Here is a 21,130-nt window from a genome sequence, read left to right on the forward strand (position 1 = left end):
ACAGAACAGATCAACATAATACATTAACGGTAATATGTATGACACAATGAGACAAAAAGGGAGACAGAGAAAGAGAGAGATGCAGGACAGAAGATAATGTTAATAGCTTACAACAACATTAATGAAAGTAATAATATTATAATTATAATTCTGACTATTGTGGTACAATATGATAAGTATATATTAATATCTGATAGCATACTTATGGGACAATAATCATATTATAATCATATTGAGGTTTGCAAGACATTGTTGCAAATAAAATAAAATAAATGCTATGTTATTGTTGATATGGATGTCTGGGGGCTGTGGCTATATAACTACTAAAAAAATATTGTGTGTGTGTGTGTAATTGTGTAGCTAAAAATTGCAAATTATGAGCTGCAGGTTGCTGCAAGTTTACATTACTGTTTTCTCCAATCTCTCTCTCTCATACATACACCCACAATGAATATTTGGTATGTATAATTTGAGTACGAGTTGGTTGAAAGATTTAAGCAAAAAAAAAAAAAAAAAAAAGTAGAAAAAACTATTAATATTTAATATTTTTGTGGTTGTTTTTCAACATGGACAAAAAAAAGTCCTGAATGAGAAAGGTCTCAGTTTTGTTGAAAAATTGAAACTGCCCCAAAAAATAATAATGAATCAAAATTGGTGCTGCTTTTTATCATTCACATATCACAGACTGGAAAAAAAAAATCCATCCAACATTTATTATATAGAAGGTAAATCATAATTCATTCAAACGGTGTAGGAGGATTTGTTTTTTAAGGATTTTGAAGAAAGAGCATTTTTGAGGCGAAATCTTACTTTGAAAGGGCAAATAGCTCACTTCCTGTTGGGTTTAGGTCAGAGGCGAGCATGTGATTTATAGGTCTTGATGAGACGAACAAGACAGTTTTAGTTTGATCTTTCTAGGTCATTCCTACAAGCCGCAGCGGCCATTTTAGTGTGTCTAGGTGGCGCTAGACAGCCCATTTTGGAACTTTGAGGATTAATTACTTCATTTTCTAAAAGTTTTCACCAGTCCTGACATGCATGCCAATTTTGGTGAGTTTTTGAGCAGGTTGCCCCCCCCATGCAGTAGGTGGCCTTTTTTCCTTTTCACCTCTGACCTACAAACATCCTAAGTCCACCACTGACACAGACAGACAAGTTGAAGAGCAGGCAGATGGAGGTGGCTTTCAACTCTTCCCTTTCAATCCCAAATCGTAGGTCCAATCATCAATCTGAACATATCACAAGACAGAAATACTCCTAGCTCATTTCCTGTTGGAGTTAGGTGATTGGTGTAAATGAGTGATTTGTAGGTCTCGAGTAAATGAAGAAGCCAGTTTTGATTTGATCTGTCTAAACCATTCATACAGGCCGCATCAGCCATTTTGGTGTGTCTAGGTGTTGCAAAAATTGTCAAGATGTTTTGTGACATGCCACCTTCCAGAGGCACTAAGTCATTTCCTGTTGGATTTAGATCAGTGGTGTAAATGAGTGATTTGTAGATCTCGAGGAAATGAAGAAGCCAGTTTTGGTTTGATTTTTCTACAGCATTTGTACAGGCTGCAGCAGCCATTTTACTGTGTCTATGTGGCACAAAAATGGTCAAGAGGTTTTGTGACATGTCACCTTAACCCTATGGGCCCGAACGACGCATAGTGCGTCCAAATTCACACCTGTTCTTCTCTATTGATTTTCTCCGCGACCGTGCGTCATAGCGAGAAGCCACACATATCACGTGAAACAGCGGAATTGTAGCTTTCTGACAAGACCAAGACTACTTGTCGGTAGTCCAATGTTTTCACAGCAAAAAACAATGATAAATTTACACTAAAATGATGTATAACAGAGCTTTCATACAGCTTTGCACACACATTCTCTTGGATGGATTACTCGCGAATGCAGGCTCGCACAGAAATGCCACACATATCACATGAAAGTGCTTTCCACTGATACCACACACATCATTGTGCTGTCATCCCATCATGCTATAAATCCAGATTAATTGGCTACAAAATAAAAACCTGACAAATTTCTTTACAACCCATTATACAGATCTTGTTATCAGTCACTTCATATAGTGGGGAATATCGTATCTTACCACATCTTAGGCTTGCGTGTGTTTCTCCCTGTCTATCCACATTTCTAGTCCAGCTTTCAAGATGCAAATATCTCCATATTGTCCAGTTGACACTCCATCAAACTTTGTATGACAAGACCAGCCACTTCACCTTTGCGCACCCAGACAACTGCAGCCTAAATATGCATGCTGACAGGGCCGTAGTCACCATATACATTGAGTGGGACACGTGCCCCCCCCAATTCCCAAAATGCCCCCCAATATATAACTGAAACTGAAAAACAACAACAAACTTTGTTTACTGCAAACAAAGTGGCAAATATTATCTTGGAGAACATCATTGCACTTTGTTGACTATTTTTCTATGATCTTAGATGTAAATATTGCATGTTTCCTTCAGATAAAACACCTTTTTGACTTGTGAATGAGTCAATGGAATTTCTTGCAATAATGAAAAAATACTGGCAATCATGTCCGCCTGGCAAAACCACATGTTTTGGACTGTGCTGTGAAGTGACAGAATGTCCCACCATCATGGTTCTTATATTGCCAGATTCCAGAGAGTCTCCCCTCTTCATATATGGCAGAATATGTCATTTTCCAACTTGCTATGCTGAGATACATGTAAAAATGTAAGAATTTAGTCACACGGATTTGTTTTTTTTCATTGATATAAAAATTAATATAAAATACAGGCACACAGAAGGACATGGAATGATGGCAAATCTGGATAGCCCACATTGTCCTGAAAAAAACAAGATATAGCATGTGTATGTAGCCTTTATAATGACTGTGATATGAGCTTAAAAGTAAAGGCAGTAAAAATACCCCAAAAATGCCTTGGGCCCATAGGGTTAAACATGGCAAAAAAAATCTAAACCGTTCCAGTAATGACAAAGTCCTTCACAAGTAATGTTCACCAGAAGTAGAGCTGTAATGTGTGCAAGTTTGAAGCAGTTATGATAAACGGCGTAGGAGCAAATATTTTTTGAGAGACAGAATTTGTGAAAAACGTCATCTTACAGAAAGGGCATTACCGCACTTCCTGTTGGACTTAGGTCAGTAGTTACAGCGCGTGATTTGTAGGTCTTGATGAGACGAACGAGCCAGTGTTGGATTGGTTTTTCTACGGGATTCCTACCAGTCGCACCGGGCATTTTAGGGTGTCTAGGTGGCACAAAAATCGTCAGGAGGTTTTGTAAGACATCACCTGTAAGACGCCATTAAATCCAAACCATTCGAGTAATGACAAAGTTATACAGAAGATCTGATTAGGACGAGTTGATCTGTCATGTGTGCGAGTTTGAAGCCAATACGATAAACAGTCTAGGACAAGTTGATTTTTTTAAGGAATTTTTTTTAAAAAAAAGGGAAATAGGGAAATAGCTCACTTCCTGTTGGGTTTAGGTCAGAGGTGCGAGCACGTGATTTGTAGGTCTCAATGAGACGAACATGCCAGTTTTGGTTTGATCTTTCTAAGTCATTCCTACAAGCCGCAGCGGCCATTTTAGTGTGCCTAAAAGACTAGGTGGCGCTAGAGAGGCCATTTGGGCACATTTCTGATTAATTTTTTCACTTCATAAAATTTTTCGCCAGTCCTGACATGTGTGCCAATTTTGGTGTGTTTTGGAGCATGTTTAGGGGGTCAAATTCCAGTTCAAAGGTGCGGGAGAAAGAATAATAATAATTAAAGCTGCAAGCAGCGTTTGGCGGGACCTCGCACTCACACCCATTTCGGCCCCCAGCTTATGTCGTCACTGTGAATTATTTAGAAATATCAAACATGTTGCCACAAACATCAGAAAATCCTTACAGAGCTGAACGTTTTGATGTTTCAATGCTTTCTGTAGCTGTAGGTATGGATAAGTGATGTCACGATATGCAAATTAGATGAGGGAATTTATTCCCATCAGATTCCTCGTCCTTTATTTTGAAGAAGAGACAACAAAAACAACACAAAACAAAATAAATTTACTGTGTAAATATGTTCAAAATGTTGTTTTACTGAGATGTATGAAATCCAATATGGCCGTCGCCTAGTGACGTTACAATATGCAAATTAGATGAGTTAATTTAATGCCATGACAAACTTTGGGTCATGATGAATATTTTTCTCATTTACAGTATGCCTTTATCTCTCACCACTTTCAAGCCACAGCCTTTTGAAATGTTGAAATGAAAATGGAATATTTTCCTCAATAAACTCTGGCACCTGAAGGGTTAAAATGGAGATTGTGCCCCTGTCATGTCTGCATGTAAGATTTAGACACACACACACACATCATGTTTCTGTGAGTTTGTGTGTGACAGCAGTTGCCATGGTGATGAAGTAGGTGCACCTGGCAGAAGAGCAGAGAGAGAGACAGACAGAACACAGAGAGACCTGTTTTAGTGGAGATTTAACTCCTCGAAGAAGTTCTTCCCATTCCCAAACCGCTCGTCCAATCATCAAAATAATGTGATCATGAGAGAGATAAAGTTATACAGAAGATCTGTTTAGCAGCAGTTGAACTGGTATGTGTGGGTCTTTAAAGCCGATACAATAAACGGTGTAGGAGGAGATATGTTTTTTTTTAAGAGCACGTTTGAGGGGAAATCTTACTTTGAAAGGGCAAATAGCTCACTTCCTGTTGGATTTAGGTCATGGGTGTTAGCGTGTTATTTGCAGGTCGAACACTCCAGTTTTGGTTTGATCTTGATACGACATTCCTACGGGCTGCAGTGGCCAGTTTAGTGCACCTATGTGGCGCTAGAGAGCCCATTTTGGCACTGTAGGGGTTAATAATGTGTGTGTTCTGTTTCAAATGAAGTTTCTGCTGCTGTAATCTGTCCTTTAAAGATTGTGAGACACACAGACCAGAGAACCCTGTGGCTGTGTCTGTGTGTGCAGCCGTTGTCATGGCGATTAATGACTTGCCCGCACCTGTGGCAGACACAGACACGTCAGGAAAGCAGATCACCAAAGGCTGTTTATAAAGGGATTTAACTCCTCGAACAAATGCTTCGCATACCCAAACCGTTGGTCCAAGCAAGAAAATAAAGGGATTTTGAGAGACAGCCACGTCTCGTGAATGCGCGTGTCGCGTTTTATATTTCTCGAGTCAAAAATGTGGTCAGGGGAGCGAGTTTAAAATGTGTTGCACCCCAGCTGTTTCCAGAAATTTCTCCTCTGAGTTTACATGGGAGTGAATGAGAAAAAAATCAGCGCTCCCTTCGCTTTGGAGCCACTCAGCAAAAATGTGTATGTGTGAGAGATTCCATGTCAACATATCTGTGAGCCGGACAAATTTTCCTACGTTTTGTGGTATAAATTGTGTGTGTACAGTGAAAATTGTGGCCATGGCAGCGAGTTAAAGACAAAAGTTTTAGACGATTTTTAGAGCCCTCTCCACTCTAGCTCACAGCATTCCGTGCAATACACACCCATTGTAAAGTGAGAATTTCTCCACTTTTGCTCATGGTACTTTGAGAGGCACAGATGAAAAATGGTAAAAGATATGAAAAAGATGAAAACATGAGTGAATAGATGAGACCTGTGGCAACATTTGAGAGTTGGAATGGAGTCTGTAGCACAAAGTATGGAGACGCTGTAAATGCTAGAAAAAGCCCTAAGATTGGTCTCTTTCTCCCCCCTGCTGCCATTCATTTCCTATGGGACAGCTTTCGAGGATCGCCAGGACGTTTTTCTGACATCTCACCTTATGGAGCCCATAAAATCCAAACTAAGCGAGTAATGAAAAAGTTACGAATAACTTTTGATTGGAACGAGTTGATCTGTCATCTGTGCAAGTTTGAAGCTGATTGGATAAGCGGTGTATGAGAAGAAGATTTTTTAGGAAAGGCAGTTTTAAGGCAAAATCTTACTTTGAAAGGGCAAATAGCTCACTTCCTGTTGGATTTAGGTCAGGGGTGTCAGCACGTGATTTTTAGGTCTTCATGAGACGAACACGCCACTTTTGGTTTCATGTTTCTACGACATTCCTACAGGCTGTGGCGGCCATTTTTGTGTGCCTAGGTGGTGCTAGAGAGCCCATTTTGGCACTTTAGGGGTTAATGTCATGATTTTCTAAAATTTTTCACCGGTTCTGATGTGCGTGCCAATTTTGGTGAGTTTTTGAGCATGTTTAGGGGGTCAAATTCCAGTTCAAAGAGGCGGCGGGAGAAAAAATAATAATAATTAAAGCTGCAAGCAGCGTTTGGCGGGACCTCACACTCTCGCCCGTTTCGGCCCCCAGCTTATGTCGTCACTGTGAATTATTTAGAAATATCAAACATATTGCCACAAACATCAGAAAATCCTGAACGTTTTGATGTTTGAATGCTTTCTGTAGCTGTAGGTATGTAGAAGTGATGTCACAATATGCAAATTAGATGAACGAATTTATTCCCATCAGATTCCTCTTCCTTTATTTTGAGGCAGAGACAACAAAAACAGCACAAAACAAAAGAAATCTACTGTGTAAATATGTTCAAAGTGTTGTTTTACTGAGATTTATGAAATCCAATATGGCCGCCGCCTAATGACGCCACAATATGCAAATTAGATGAGTTAATTTACTCCCATGACAAACTTTGGGTCATGATGAATAGTTTTCTCATTTACAGTATGCTTCTATCTCTCACCACTTTCAAGTCACAGTCTTTTGAAATGTTGAAATGAAAATGGAATATTTTCCTCAATAAACTCTGGCACGTAAAGGGTTAAAGTGGAGAATGTGGCCCTGTCATGTCTAAATGTAAGATGTAGACACGCACACACATCATGTTTCTGTGAGTTTGTGTGTGACAGCGGTTGCCATGTGCACCTGGCAGAAGAGCAGAGACAGACAGAGACAGAACACAGAGAAGAGACCTGTTTTAGTGGAGATTTAACTCCTCGAACAAGTTCTTCCCATTCCCAAACCGTTGATAAAATTATACAGAAGATCTGTTTAGCAGCAGTTGAGGTGGCATGTGTGTGTCTTTAAAGCCGATACAATAAACGGTGTAGGAGGAGATGTTTTCTTTTAAGAGCATGTTTGAGGCGAAATCTTACCTTGAAAGGGCAAATAGCTCACTTCCTGTTGGAATTAGGTCATGGGTGTCAGCGCGTGATTTGTATGTTGAACACGGTAGTTTTGGTTTGATATTTCTACGACATTCCTACGGGCCACAGTGGCCATTTTAGTGCACCTAGGTGGCACTAGAGAGCCCATTTTGGCACTTTAGGGGTTAATAATGTGTGTTTGCTGTTTCAAATGAAGATTCTGCTGCTGTAATCTGTCCTTTAAAAATTGTGAGACACATAGACAGAGAGAGCCGTGTGTGGCCGTGTCTGTGTGTGCAGCCGTTGTCATGGCGATTAATGACTTGCCTGCACCTGAGGTGCACACAGAGCTCATGAGAGAGCAGATCAGCAAAGACTGTTTAATATGGGTTTTAACTCCTCGAACAAGTTTTAGACGATTTTTAGAGCCCTCTCCACTCTAGCTCACAGCATTCCATGCAATACACACACACTGCGCTGCTGAATCCTGAATTGCTACTACGTCATATCTTTTTTTTTTTTCAGAGGGAAACCCCGCAAAAGAAACAGGGCTTCCTGCGCAGAACGCTGACATTTGACTCCACATGGATTAGTGCCTACATGCAGTGATAGCTGATTGGACCTCCCGGTGGCATGATTGCTCATCATCATCCAAGCTCATAAAAGCCTCATGCTGCAGGGCGTGATCAGCGTTTTCACATCGACTCTGAGGTAAGTGGCCTTGTTAATCATGTTAGCTTTATGCTAGCTTAGTGTCAGCTTGTTGCATGATGACTTTGTGCTGCTAACGTTAAATGTAGCTAACTCTACTGATTCCTAAGACCCAGCTGCTTGATGTGGACATATATTAGTGAGTGTTGAAGGCAGTGCAGTGGATGGGAGCGATGGATTTGAAACATTTATTGATGGTTTTGGCTTTGTGTGCTAATGTCCGTTAGCTGTTAGCTTCGTTTAATGTTAGGTTTGAGTGAATTAGCTTTTCAGATAACTATAGCTAACTTTTATTTGATAAACTCGACACCTAATGCACAAGTGGTTGATTTAAAGAAATACTGTGAAATTTTAAAGGCAGTGCAGTGGATGTGAGATGGATTTCTAATATTTATTGATGGATTTTAATTTGTACTTACGCTAATGTCCGTTAGCTGTGTATTGTGTTTGATGTTGGCCTTGAGTGAATTAGCTTTTCAGGTAACTACAGCTAACTGTTGTGTGATAAACTCGACGGCTAATGTACAAGTGGTTGAGTTAAACAAATATTAAGTAGGCTATAAGATGTAGCACAATACATGTGATGTATTTTAAGCATTTATTTAAGGTTTTTGGTCAAATAGGATTTTTGCTGATGCTAATGGGATGCAGTGGTATTGAACACTGCTATATTTGACCTCCATTTAGCCGCTGTTCATCAACTGTAGTCTGACTTTAATGTGATATGCTGATTGTGATGCTGTTCAGTCCTGCTGAGACTGAAATTACAGAGTGTATGTGTGTTTGTCTCTGTTTCTGTCAATGTTATTTAGCCCAGTTGGTGTGTAGATTGACTTGTGTAATGTAGTAATTGTATTTAATATGGATGCTTTTGTGTTAGTTGCACATGTTATTTAAATTAAATTTATGTGTAGCTGTGTGACTGTAGCTCTGTGTGTCTGTAGCTCTGCGTTTTGTAATGTAGTGTCAGCCATTTTCCTTTCAGTAACAACATTTAATATGGATGTTGTTGTGTTAGATGAGCATATTGTTTAAATGGAAGATGTCTTAAAATGGATGACTGTGTCGGTGATGGATTTTAAACATTTATTGATGGTTTTGGCTTTGTGTTTATGCTAATGTACGTTAGCTGTTAGCTTTGTTTGATGTTAGCCTTGAATGAATTAACTTTTTGGGTAACTACAGCTAACTTTTGTTAAACTTGACGCCTAATGCACAAGTGGTTGATTAAAAGAAATACTGTGAAATGTAAAACGCACTGCCGTGCATGTGAGATGGATTTTTACCATTTGTTGATGGATTTTGATGAAGTAGCATGATTTATGCTGATGCTTATGTCTGTTAGTGGTGTGTTTTGTGATGACAACATGTTGCCTTATGCTAGCTTAGGTGATGACTTTGCGCTGCTAACTGTAGCTAACTTAACTGTGGTAAACTCAACTGCTAAGGCACATTAAAGAAATACTGTGAAATTTTGAAGGCAGTGCAGTGGATGTGAGATGGATTTTTAATATTTATTGATGGATTTTGATTTGTACTTATGCTCATGTCCGTTAGCTGTGTATTGTGTTTGATGTTAGCCTTTTTAGCTTTTCAGGTAACTACAGCTAACTTTTGTGTGATAAACTCGATGGCTAATGTACAAGTGGTTGAGTTAAACAAATATTAAATAGGCTATAAGATGAAGCACAATACTTGTGATGTATTTTAAGCATTTCTTGAAGGTTTTTGGTCAAACAGGATTTTTGCTGATGCTAGTGGGAAGCAGTGCTCGGTGTGCCAAATGTTCAGTTATGCCTCTGCCTCCTTTAGCGACAGTGGTAATTGTAATAAGTGTAGCTTATTTGCTGCATTGGAGGCGAGGCTTAGTGAATTAGAAGCGCGGCTCCACACCATGGAAAACCATTCAGTAGCTGCGGTAGTTAGCCAGCCCCCTGTAGCCGGTGCGGAGCCACATAGCATAGCTTTAGCCTCTGCTAGCGGTCCTCCGGCAACTCCCGTTCAGCCGGGAGGCTGGGTTACGGTTCGCCAGAAGCACAGCTCCAAGCCGAAGCCCACGGTTCACCACCAGCCTGTTCACGTTTCCAACCGCTTTTCCCCACTCAGCGACACACCCGCTGAGGATAAAACTCTGGTTATTGGCAGCTCTATTCTGAGGAACGTGAAGTTAGCAACACCAGCGGCCATAGTCAAATGTATCCCTGGGGCCAGAGCGGGCGACATTGAGTCAAATTTAAAACTGCTGGCTAAAGCTAAACGTAGATTCAGTAAGATTGTTATTCACGTCGGCGGCAATGACACCCGGTTACGCCAATCTGAGGTCACTAAAATTAATATTGCCTCGGTGTGTGAATATGCAAAAACAATGTCGGACTCCGTAGTTTTCTCTGGACCCCTCCCAAATCTGACCAGTGATGACATGTTTAGCCGCATGTCATCACTTAATCGCTGGCTGTCCAGGTGGTGTCCAGCAAACGATGTGGGTTTCGTTAATAATTGGCAAACTTTCTGGGGAAAACCTGGTCTTATTAGGAGAGACGGCATTCATCCCACTTTGGATGGAGCTGCTCTCATTTCTAGGAACCTGGCAAACTTTATTAGTAATTTAAATCCCTGACAACCCAGAGTTGAGACCAGGACTCGGAGACGCAGTCCTATACGCCTCTCTGAGCTTCTAGTTCAGTTACCCAGCCATAGTTTTCATAGTTTTATACAAACGGTGTCTGTCCCCCGACCACCTACATTATTTAAATCTAAAATTAAACAAAGAGGAGTTGTGCATAACAACCTCATAAAAATTACTTACTTTTATCTTCTGTGACAGAAAGACAAAACAGGAGAATTAAATGCGGACTGTTAAATATCAGGTCTCTATCGTCTAAAGCAGTGTTAGTAAACAAATTAATATCAGATAATCATATTGATTTACTCAGTCTCACTGAAACCTGGCTGTGTCAAGATGAATATGTCAGTCTCAATGAATCCACTCCTCCCAGTCATAATAATACCCACATTCCTCGAGGCAGCGGCCGAGGAGGGGGAGTTGCAGCCATTTTTAACTCTAGTCTGTTAATCAGCCCTAAACCTAAACTAGATTATAATTCATTTGAAAGCCTCGTTCTTAGTCTTTTACATCCGACCTGGAAAACCTCGCAGCCACTTCTATTTGTTATAGAGTACCGCGCTCCTGGCCCGTATTCTGAATTTGTATCTGAATTCTCAGAGTTTTTATCCAGTTTAGTTCGTAAATCAGATAAAGTTATTATTGTAGGCGATTTTAACATTCATGTCGACGTTGATAATGACTCCCTGGCTACCGCGTTTATCTCATTATTAGACTCCATTGGCTTCAGTCAGGGTGTACATGAACCCATTCATTGTTTTAACCATACCCTCGATCTAGTTCTGACGTATGGAATTGAAATTGATAACCTAAAAGTCTTTCCAGAGAATCCTTCGCTATCGGATCATTATCCGATTACTTTTGATTTCTTTTTACCCGATTACACGCCACTCAGCAACAGTTACTATACTAGATGTTTATCAGATAGTGCTGTCGCAAAATTCAAGGAAAAGATTACTCCGTCGTTAAATTCAATACCAAGTCCCACAGTAACAGAGACTTCCTGTACCAACTTTGATCATTTTGTCGATAGCGCCGTAGGCTCGCTGCGAACAACACTTGACTCTGTAGCTCCTCTTAAAAAGAAGTTAAAAAAGCAAAGAAAGTTCGCTCCTTGGTATAACTCTCAAACCCGTAAGTTAAAACAAATATCGCGAAAATCTGAAAGGAATTGGCGATTGACCAAACTAGAAGAATCTCATTTAATCTGGACAGACAGTCTCAAACCTTATAAGAGGGGCCTCCGCAATGCCAGAGCAAACTATTACTCAGCATTAATAGAAGAAAACAAGAACAACCCCAGGTTTCTTTTCAGCACTGTAGCCAGGCTGACTGAGAGTCAAAGCTCTATTGAGCCTTGTATTCCTTTAGCCCTTAGCAGTAATGATTTTATGAGCTTTTTTAATGACAAAATTCTAACTATTAGAGGCAAAATTCATGATCTCTTGTCCTCAGATAGTACCTATCTAACCTCAAACACAGCTGTAAGACTTAATATATATTTAGATTGCTTCTCCCCAATTTCTCTTCAAGAATTGACAGCAGTGATTTCTTCATCTAAATCATCAACGTGTCTCTTAGACCCCATCCCAACTAGGCTACTTAAGGAGGTCTTTCCTTTAGTTAATACTCATATATTAGATATGATCAATCTATCCTTATTAACAGGCTATGTACCACAGTCTTTTAAGGTAGCTGTAATTAAACCTCTACTAAAAAACCCCACCCTGGATCCAGAGGTGTTAGCCAACTATAGACCGATATCTAATCTTCCCTTTATGTCAAAGATCCTTGAGAAAGTAGTCGCAGACCAGCTGTGTGATTTTCTCCATGATAATAATTTATTTGAGGAATTTCAGTCAGGATTTAGAGTGCATCATAGCACTGAGACAGCACTAGTTAAAATTACAAATGACCTTCTGATTGCTTCAGACAAAGGACTTGTCTCTGTACTTGTTTTATTAGATCTTAGTGCGGCGTTTGACACAATTGACCATCAAATTCTACTGCAGAGACTGGATCACTTAATTGGCCTAAAAGGTTCTGCACTAAGCTGGTTTAAATCTTATTTATCTGATCGTTTTCAGTTTGTTGACGTTCATAATGAATCATCCTTACGTACCAAAGTTTGTTTTGGAGTTCCGCAAGGTTCTGTGCTCGGACCAATCCTATTTACTCTATATATGCTTCCTTTAGGTAACATCATTAGAAATCACTCTATAAATTTCCATTGTTATGTGGATGATACTCAGTTGTATTTATCAATGAAGCCAGAAGAAAGTAATCAATTAACTAAACTCCATAACTGCCTTAAAGACATAAAAACTTGGATGAGCACCAATTTCCTGATGTTAAATTCAGACAAAACTGAAGTTATTGTTCTTGGCCCCAAACAACTCAGAGACTCTTTATCTGATGACATAGTTTCTCTAGATGGCATTGCTCTGGCCTCTAGCACTACCGTAAGAAACCTCGGAGTAATATTTGATCAAGATTTGTCTTTTAATTCTCATTTAAAACAAACCTCACGGACTGCATTTTTTCATCTGCGTAATATTGCGAAAATTAGGCCTATCCTGACCCGAAAAGATGCAGAAAAATTGGTCCACGCTTTTGTTACCTCTAGGCTGGATTACTGTAACTCTCTATTATCAGGTAGCTCTAGTAAGTCCTTAAAAACTCTCCAGCTAATTCAGAATGCAGCAGCACGTGTACTAACAGGAACTAAGAAACAAGATCATATTTCTCCTGTTTTAGCTTCTCTGCACTGGCTCCCTGTAAAATCCAGAATTGAATTTAAAATCCTACTGTTAACTTCTAAAGCTCTAAATGGTCAAGCTCCATCATATCTTAGTGAGCTCATAGTGCCATATTATCCCACCAGAACACTGCGCTCTGAGAACGCAGGGTTACTCGTGGTCCCTAAAGTCTCCAAAAGTAGATCAGGAGCCAGAGCCTTCAGCTATCAGGCTCCTCTCCTGTGGAATCATCTTCCTGTTACGGTCCGGGAGGCAGACACCGTCTCCACATTTAAGACTAGACTTAAGACTTTCCTCTTTGATAAAGCTTATAGTTAGGGCTGGCTCAGGCTTGCCCTGTACCAGCCCCTAGTTAGGCTGACTTAGGCCTAGTCTGCTGGAGGACCCCCCTATAATACACCGGGCACCTTCTCTCCTTCTCTCTCGTATTCTATTACTGCATCTTGCTAACTCGGCCATTCTGGATGTCACTAACTCGGCTTCTTCTCCGGAGCCTTTGTGCTCCACTGTCTCTCAGATTAACTCATATCGCAGCGGTGCCTGGACAGCGTGACGTGTGTGGTTGTGCTGCTGCCGTGGTCCTGCCAGATGCCTCCTGCTGCTACTGACATCATTAGTCATTAGTCATACTTCTACTGTTATTATACACATATGACTATTGTCACACATGTATACTGCCAGATATTAATACATACTTTCAACATATTGTACCACAGTAGCCAGAACTATAATTATAATATTATTACTTTCAATAATGTTGTTGTAACCTACTGTCATTACCTGCATCTCTCTCTCTGTCTCTCTCTCTGTCTCTCTCTCTGTCATTGTGTCATGCGGATTACTGTTAATTTATTATGCTGATCTGTTCGGTACGACATCTATTGCACGTCTGTCCGTCCTGGAAGAGGGATCCCTCCTCAGTTGCTTTTCCTGAGGTTTCTACCGTTTTTTTTCCCCGGTAAAGGGTTTTTTTTGGGGAGTTTTTCCTTATCCGCTGTGAGGGTCATAAGGACAGAGGGAAGTTGTATGCTGTAAAGCCCTGTGAGGCAAATTGTGATTTGTGATATTGGGCTTTATAAATAAAATTGATTGATTGATTGAGTGTTATTGAACACAGCTATATTTGACCTACATTTACCCACTGTTCATCAACTGTAGTCTGACTGTAATGTGATGTGTTGATTGTTGTGATGCTGTTCAGTCCTGCTGAGACTGAAATTACAGAGTGTATGTGTCTGTTTGTGTCTGTGTTTCTGTCAGTGTTATTTAGCCCAGTTGGGGTGTAGATTGATTTGTGTGACGTATTTAATTGCATTTAATATGGATGGTTTTGTGTTAGTTGAGCATATTGTTTAAATGAAAGCTCTGTGTAGCTGTAGCTTAGAGATTTGTAATGCAGTGTCAGCCATTTTACTTTCAGTAAGAATATATTTATTAATGCTGTTGTGTTAGTTGAGCATACTGTTTAAATGAAAGCTCTGTGTAGCTGTGCGTCTATATCTTAGAGATTTGTAATGTAGTGTCTGCAATTTTACTTTCAATATTTAATATGGACGCTGTTGTGCTAGATGAGCATATTGTTTGAATGGAAGCTCTCTTAAAATGGATGACTGTGTTGGCCATTTTACCATGTTAGACATTTAAAAATTAGGGATGCACCGAATATTCGGTAACCGAATACATTCGGCCTAATATTGCAAAAAAAAACACGTTTTGATAACGCGATCAAACGGCGTGCCGTGACGGGCGGAATAAAATGTCGGCAGTGTGGCGATCCGTCCGTCACGGCACTTGCATTTGCGACTAAAAATAGTTTTGAGCGAGCAAAATAGGCTTAAATCATTCAGCACGCTGTGCGAGCAGCCTACAGATTTCAACCAACAGCAGAAACGAAAGGCGAATCCCACCGATTGTGGGTTGAACGGGGGTCACAGACACAGACAGTAACGTTAATGTATTCCTGTCAAATACGGCGGCCATCGGCTTACCGTGACGGAGAAGTTGGCTCCAATAATATCCTCTTCTTGGTGTGACTACCCAGTAGTACCTGAACAGCCGAGCCAGTCGAACACAGGTATGTGATGTGTCAGAGGAGAAACGAGCCTTTCACATTTCTGTCTTTGAGTCAGTAACGGCCCACAAACCTCACCGCACTTTAGGGACTGTTCATTACTTATGAAGGGACTGTCAGGGGAGGAGGGTGGCTGGTTGATTCTTATTTTATTTATTTATTTTATTTTGATCCCCCCTATGTTAATCACTTATTGATGCTGTTTTTGAAGTATGAATAAGTCAATAAGTAATTTATTCCATTGAAATATCATTGATGTATTATAGAAAAGTGATTTATCTTTTCATAAACGACAAAAGGCACATCTGCCTCATTTTTGCTGTGGTATCGTGATACTACTCAGTGGGTCCCAATTTTGGTACCGTGACAACACTAATCTGGAGGGGGTTCATCTGCAAAAACTAATGAAAAACTAAATGATTCAGTATTTGGTACTCTGTATTCGGCCAAGCGTTTAATAATATTAGGCCTCGGCTTCGGCCACAAATTTTCATTTCGGTGCATCCCTTTTAAAAATATAATTTAAAAAAATGATGCATATAGGTATGTTATTATATCATTATCTCCAGCTGGCATTTAATTGTACACATTTTCTACGTCACATTTATTGTTAAATGAAGCAATGTGTTTTCTTTAATCTACAGATAGCCTTCTCACTTGGCCGTGTGATCTGGTACCCTACTGTTTGACAGCTGCGATTGACCTGCAATCATCTGCACTACATCTGTGATCCTATGATCCAGAACTTGTACACTACACACAAAGATACATTCAATCATAAACACACATAGCCAACTGATAAACACATTTCTGATTCTGTACACACGCATACACATATAGACACACACATACACACACACACACACACACACACACACACTTGATTATTTTAGTAGGCGTCTGTCTACTGCTTCCAAGGTAAGTTGAGCTATGTATGTATTTGAAGGCTGAGGCCAGAGTCTGCCTGTAAAGTATGGCTTTTGAGTGTGAAAAGCATACAGTCAGAGTGATTTGTATGTTTTCTGTGTGAATGTTGAATTAATTTGTTTTGGTTGTTTGTGTCTTTTTTAGATGCCCCGTGCAAAGTCCCACCGGCGTGCCCAGGCCCTGAGGAGGAGGATGGCGACGGCGCAGACTTGGACCCCCCTGCCGCCTGTCCCCGACTTTCGTGCTCGTATGTATCAAAGAGGTTCCTTCAGTGTGTTTCAATGGTACCAATAAAATGTAATTTAAAGAGGAGTAAATCTTGTGCTGACATTGAATTTTGATTTGTCTGAACAGGGCGCGGTACTGGTTACCGCCATCGTGTGCGGAGATGGCCAACTTCGGAGCTGACCCAGCGCAGCTTCAAGTTGGTCACTCCAGCTCAGCATCCGGAGAAGCAGGTATGATTTCTGTTTTATTCATAAAGACAGTGATGGTTGCATGGTGTCACACTTGGTGTCTGTGTTGTAAAGCGATGTCTCTGTTGTCGCAGTTCGTGTTGGTCATTGGAGACTCCCACCTGTGTGCCATGGTGGACGGGTTCGTGGCCATCCCAGAGGGCTGTCTGTCTTTTGGTTTTCTGTCTGTTCCAGGTGCGGACGCCCGGGAGCTGAGGACAGAGGTGCTGCGTGCTGCTGTCCCGTGGACCCCAGACACCGTGTGTGTGCTCGCCCCTAGCAACAACCCCACTGCCAGCAGGACCATCAGTGAGGCGGCGTTGGACTTTGGTGCACTCCTGACCACCGTCTGCAGCCGCTGGCCCAAGGTGTGTTTTATGTATTTATTCATTTAATTTTTTCCCTTTTTTCTTATTGCAGTCACTGTTATCAGTATTTATTTGGTAGTTGTGATCAGATTGTGTTATGTGCTTGTTTAAGGGAATTAATGAAGACATGGTTGTTTCTAGGTCTTTGCGTTGGACTTCCCTCCCCATCTGACCATGGACCTTGGCTTCCAAGAGCAGCTGCGTCAGGAATACCACCGTGTTGCAGCACGCATGGGTACGTTACAGTTGTGGTCATCAGCACAGTTATAATTGATGTAATGTGTAATTCAACATAATTTATACAAGTGTGAATATTAGAAGGATTGATGACGTTTCTGTCATGTGTGTCAGGTCTCCCCTACGTGTCTGTGGCGGCGCACTTCCCAGTCCATCGGTTGGAGCTGTGGTGCCATGACGGCGTAGGTACAGCATACTTTGTTGGTGTGACATAACACATGGAGGAGTTTCATGTTTTTGGAGTGATATGTTGGTTGTGTTAAACTGTCTTTCAGGTGCACCTCAGCGACTCCAATGGCATGCCCATCCTGGTGCAGCTGCTGTGGAACGTGGCATTCCTCCAGCTGGCACCCCCGGTGTCTCCCCGGAGATCGAAGGGTGGCCAGGTGTCCCCCACTCTGGTCGTGACGGGGCACGTTCCTGTGCCACGCGAGTGGGCGGTGGTTGGACGGCAGGGCAAGGTAATGTGTTGCTTCAAGGCAATTTGTGGCTTAAAGTTGTGCAAAGTTTTTTGTCCAAAAATGAAATCTAACCAACTCTGTTGTTTTTGTTTTGTAAGGCTGGAACATCTCCAGTGGGACAGTCTGTCATCCCGTCCAACCCTGTGTGGTTCAGCAGTGGCATGTTGGACGCCATGGAGAAGGTTTCCCCTTCTTCTGGCTCTGGCTGCCCTGCTGATGCGCCAGCTGGCCAGGTAAGCTGTTTACACATTGCGTCAATACTATAGAGGTCAAAAGAGGTGGACAGTTTTTATAGAGGTTTGTTTTCCTTCCTACAGACCTTCCGTGTGAAGCGTCAGCCGAAAGGTGTTGCCACAACGCGAAGAGGACGAAAGCAGGTTGGTGGGTTGTTGTTTTTTTAGGATGTTGATGTGGATTTTTTTTTATATATTTCTAAAACATATGCCGCGACAAAGTGAGTGCTGCATTTTAATGGTTTTTGATTTTTATTCTGTCTTGATAGGTTCCGGCAACACCTGTGCCTGCCCCTGTGACTGACTCTGCCTCCAAGCCCGGCCCAGCAGTCCAGGAGGTGTGTTTCATTTTAAATATAATGTCACTTATTGATGATTTTAGGAAGCAGTAACATGTTGTCTTTCGTTGTATTATTTAGTAAAACCTCATATTTTGTTTTTGTGCCAGGTGCAGGTCACAGCCCAGCCGTCCGTGGAGGTGGTGGAGGAGGTTGCTGCAGCGTGCCTTCCCGTGCCGATGGAGTCCGCCATCCAGGAGGGAACCCGGATGCCACAGAGGATCGGCACAGATAAGGATGTTTTTGTTTCTCTTGTTAGTGTTCCTGATGTTAGTGCAGTTGTGTCAGAGTCAGACAGTCATGTTGTGGCAGCAGAGGGTACCAGAGGGTTTAGGCTGGGGAAGGTTGTGAGGGGAACGTTTCACCAGGGAGATGAGCGGTTTGTGTATCGAGGGCGGCAGTGTATGGCTATAGCTTTGGCCAGCTTAGCCAAACACACATTGTTGAGTGTGTTCTCGTGGGATAGGTTTGATGTTGATCGCGCGTTGGTTGTAGGTGATGAGTTGTACACTAGTTTGCTTGACCTGAACATTTTTAGCCACGAATCAAATCTGCTGTCTGTTGGAGATTTGTAGATAGTTTGAGGTAGGGGAGCAGTTGTTTAGCTTTAGCCATGGTGACACAGTGTTGGGTGAAGTAGGCGTGACTGAGGGTGAACACATCAACAGCGGCGTTTTCATCAGTCTGAGAAATGGACTGGAGAGGATCTTCAGTCAGTATAGTACATGTATTATGACGCTGTGTGGGAGTAGTTCTGTCATCATTTATGAGGATGGACGGTTTGCTGTGGTAGACAGTCACTCGTCTGTGAAATCAAAGTATATGAGGCAGAGAAAAGGGACACAGGAGAAAATGAGTAGGTTGCTTAGGGAGAGACGTCAAGTAAAGTTTATGAAGATGTATCAGGAAAACGTATTGTATAGAGAAAGTATGAAAGCGAGGAGGGTTAGTAAATATACAGAGAACATCCAGTACAGGCAGAGGGTTAAAGCCATTAGTAAAGCTAAGAGTATAGTGAAGTATAGAGAAAGCATCGAGCACAGGGAGAAAGTTAAAGTGGCGAGTGTTAGTAAATATAGAGAAGACATCCAGCACAGACAGAGGGTTAAAATGATGAGTGTTGGTAAATATAGAGAGAACATCCAGCATAGGCAGAGGGTTAAAATGATGAGTGTTCATAAATATAGAGAAAGTGTTGAGAACAGAGAGAGGGTTATGGATAGCGTCAGGTTGAGTAGGAAGCAGAGGATGGAGAAGTCAGTCGACTTTGGTTTTGTTATGGAGTAGTTTTTGCAAAAGGTCAGAGATGGTCCAGATTTTGTGTGTTGTGTGTGTCATAGGTTGTTGTTTAGAAATCAGGTGCAGAGCTGTGTAAGGGAAGTGTATGGTACAAGTTTAGCTACAGCGGGTATTGCAGAACAGTGCATTAGTGAGAAGTATTTGCATAGATGTAATGATCAGTGTGTTGTGCCTTGTCAGTTGGTGTTGTCTAGAGGTCAGCTGTGGATTTGTCATACGTGTCATCGTAAGATTAGTGCAGGTGAGATGCCAGCTGAGTGTTGGAGTAATAACTTGGATGTTGATCCTGTTCCACCAGAACTGGGATGTCTGAATAGTATAGAGCAGCATTTGATAGCCTTGCATATTCCTTTTATGAAAATGTTGGCATTGCCTAAACAGGGGCAAAATGGAGTACATGGTCCAGTGACCTGTGTTCCCGCCAACATTACGCAAACTAGTAATGTGTTGCCGTGTTCGAGTATGGAAGGGTCTTTGGTGCAGGTGAAGTTAAAGCGCAAGTTGACATATAAGGGACATTACAAGTACCAGTTTGTGGATCTGTTGCATGTAAGACAGGCACTGGAGTATTTAAAGAGGACCGATGTTCATTATAGAGACATAGAGTTTAATGAGGAGTGGATTAATGAGTTTTGTAGGCAGGAAGATGGGGACAGGGAAGAGGCTGGATCAGCTAGTGAGGATGAAGCTGGTACAGGAAGTGAAGTTGTTGGTCAGGTTGTAGAAAAGGCTGAGGTTGATGATTTAGCAGAATCAGCAGACATTGTACAAGATGAAATGTTACATGTCAGACAGCAGCACTGCATGTTTCAGGACACTTGTCTTATGCTTGTTGATATTGGTCAGGAAGCATTAGATCAGTATTTTGATGATATCGTGAATATAGCGCCTGCAGAGGGAAATAGTCCAGTTAGGATGCTTTCTGACCAGAGAAATTAAGCAAAGTGTTTCCCTGTGTTGTTTCCTGTGGGTCAGAAGACCTTCCATGACAGTCGGCGTTATCAGTTGAGTCTGTCGCGTTATTTCAACAATAGGATTATGCACTGTGATGGTCGTTTTGCACGTAATGTAGAGTACATATTTTTTGCTCAGTACATGTCAGAGGTTGATCAGGTGATGTCGAGTGTTTCTGTAGCGTTGCGTAAAGGTAAGGGAGGTCAGAGGTCTCAAAGGATTAGTCAGAGTATGCTGAAGGATGAGGAGTCTCTGAAGCAGTTGTTGCAGTTTGATGATGGATTTAGGTTTTTAAAGCCTCTTCGTGGGACCCCTGCGTTTTGGATGTCCGTGCAGAAGGACGTCTTGGCTTGTGTGCGTCAGTTAGGGATTCCGACGTGGTTTTGCTCGTTTTCGTCTGCAGATCTGCGCTGGCAGAATCTCCTGACCAGCATCCTGAAGCAGGAAGGCAGAACGCAGACGGTAGAGGATTTGGAGTGGGCAGACAGGTGTCAGTTGTTGCGTGGTAACCCAGTTACAGCAGCAAGGATGTTTGATTACAGATGGCATTGTTTTCTGAACGAGGTTCTCATGTCTCCTGCTCAACCAATTGGC

The 21,130-nt window shown here is 41.5% G+C and overlaps 2 protein-coding genes across 3 annotated transcripts in view; one reads left to right on the forward strand and one right to left on the reverse strand.

Annotated features, from left to right (window-relative positions):
• LOC117251295 (NT-3 growth factor receptor-like) overlaps positions 1-21,130 on the reverse strand; it is a 666,479-nt gene that overhangs the window by 42,718 nt on the left and 602,631 nt on the right. The gene's annotated exons all lie outside the window — the stretch shown is intronic.
• On the forward strand, positions 7,771-10,544 carry LOC144463568 (uncharacterized). Its single transcript, XM_078168306.1, has 2 exons — positions 7,771-7,811; positions 9,552-10,544. The coding sequence occupies exons 1-2, from the start codon at positions 7,771-7,773 to the stop codon at positions 10,426-10,428; spliced, it is 918 nt and encodes a 305-aa protein (XP_078024432.1). The 3' UTR covers positions 10,429-10,544.

The sequence above is a fragment of the Epinephelus lanceolatus genome, chromosome 5 (assembly GCF_041903045.1).
Source record: "Epinephelus lanceolatus isolate andai-2023 chromosome 5, ASM4190304v1, whole genome shotgun sequence".
In the NCBI taxonomy this organism is placed as follows: domain Eukaryota; kingdom Metazoa; phylum Chordata; class Actinopteri; order Perciformes; family Serranidae; genus Epinephelus; species Epinephelus lanceolatus.

Coding starts and splice junctions, on each gene's coding strand:
- LOC144463568 (XM_078168306.1), top strand. CDS start 7,771: ATGCTGCAGGGCGTGATCAGCGTTTTCACATCGACTCTGAG. Junction 7,812..9,551: donor GTTTTCACATCGACTCTGAG/GTAAGTGGCCTT, acceptor TTGGTCAAACAG/GATTTTTGCTGATGCTAGTG.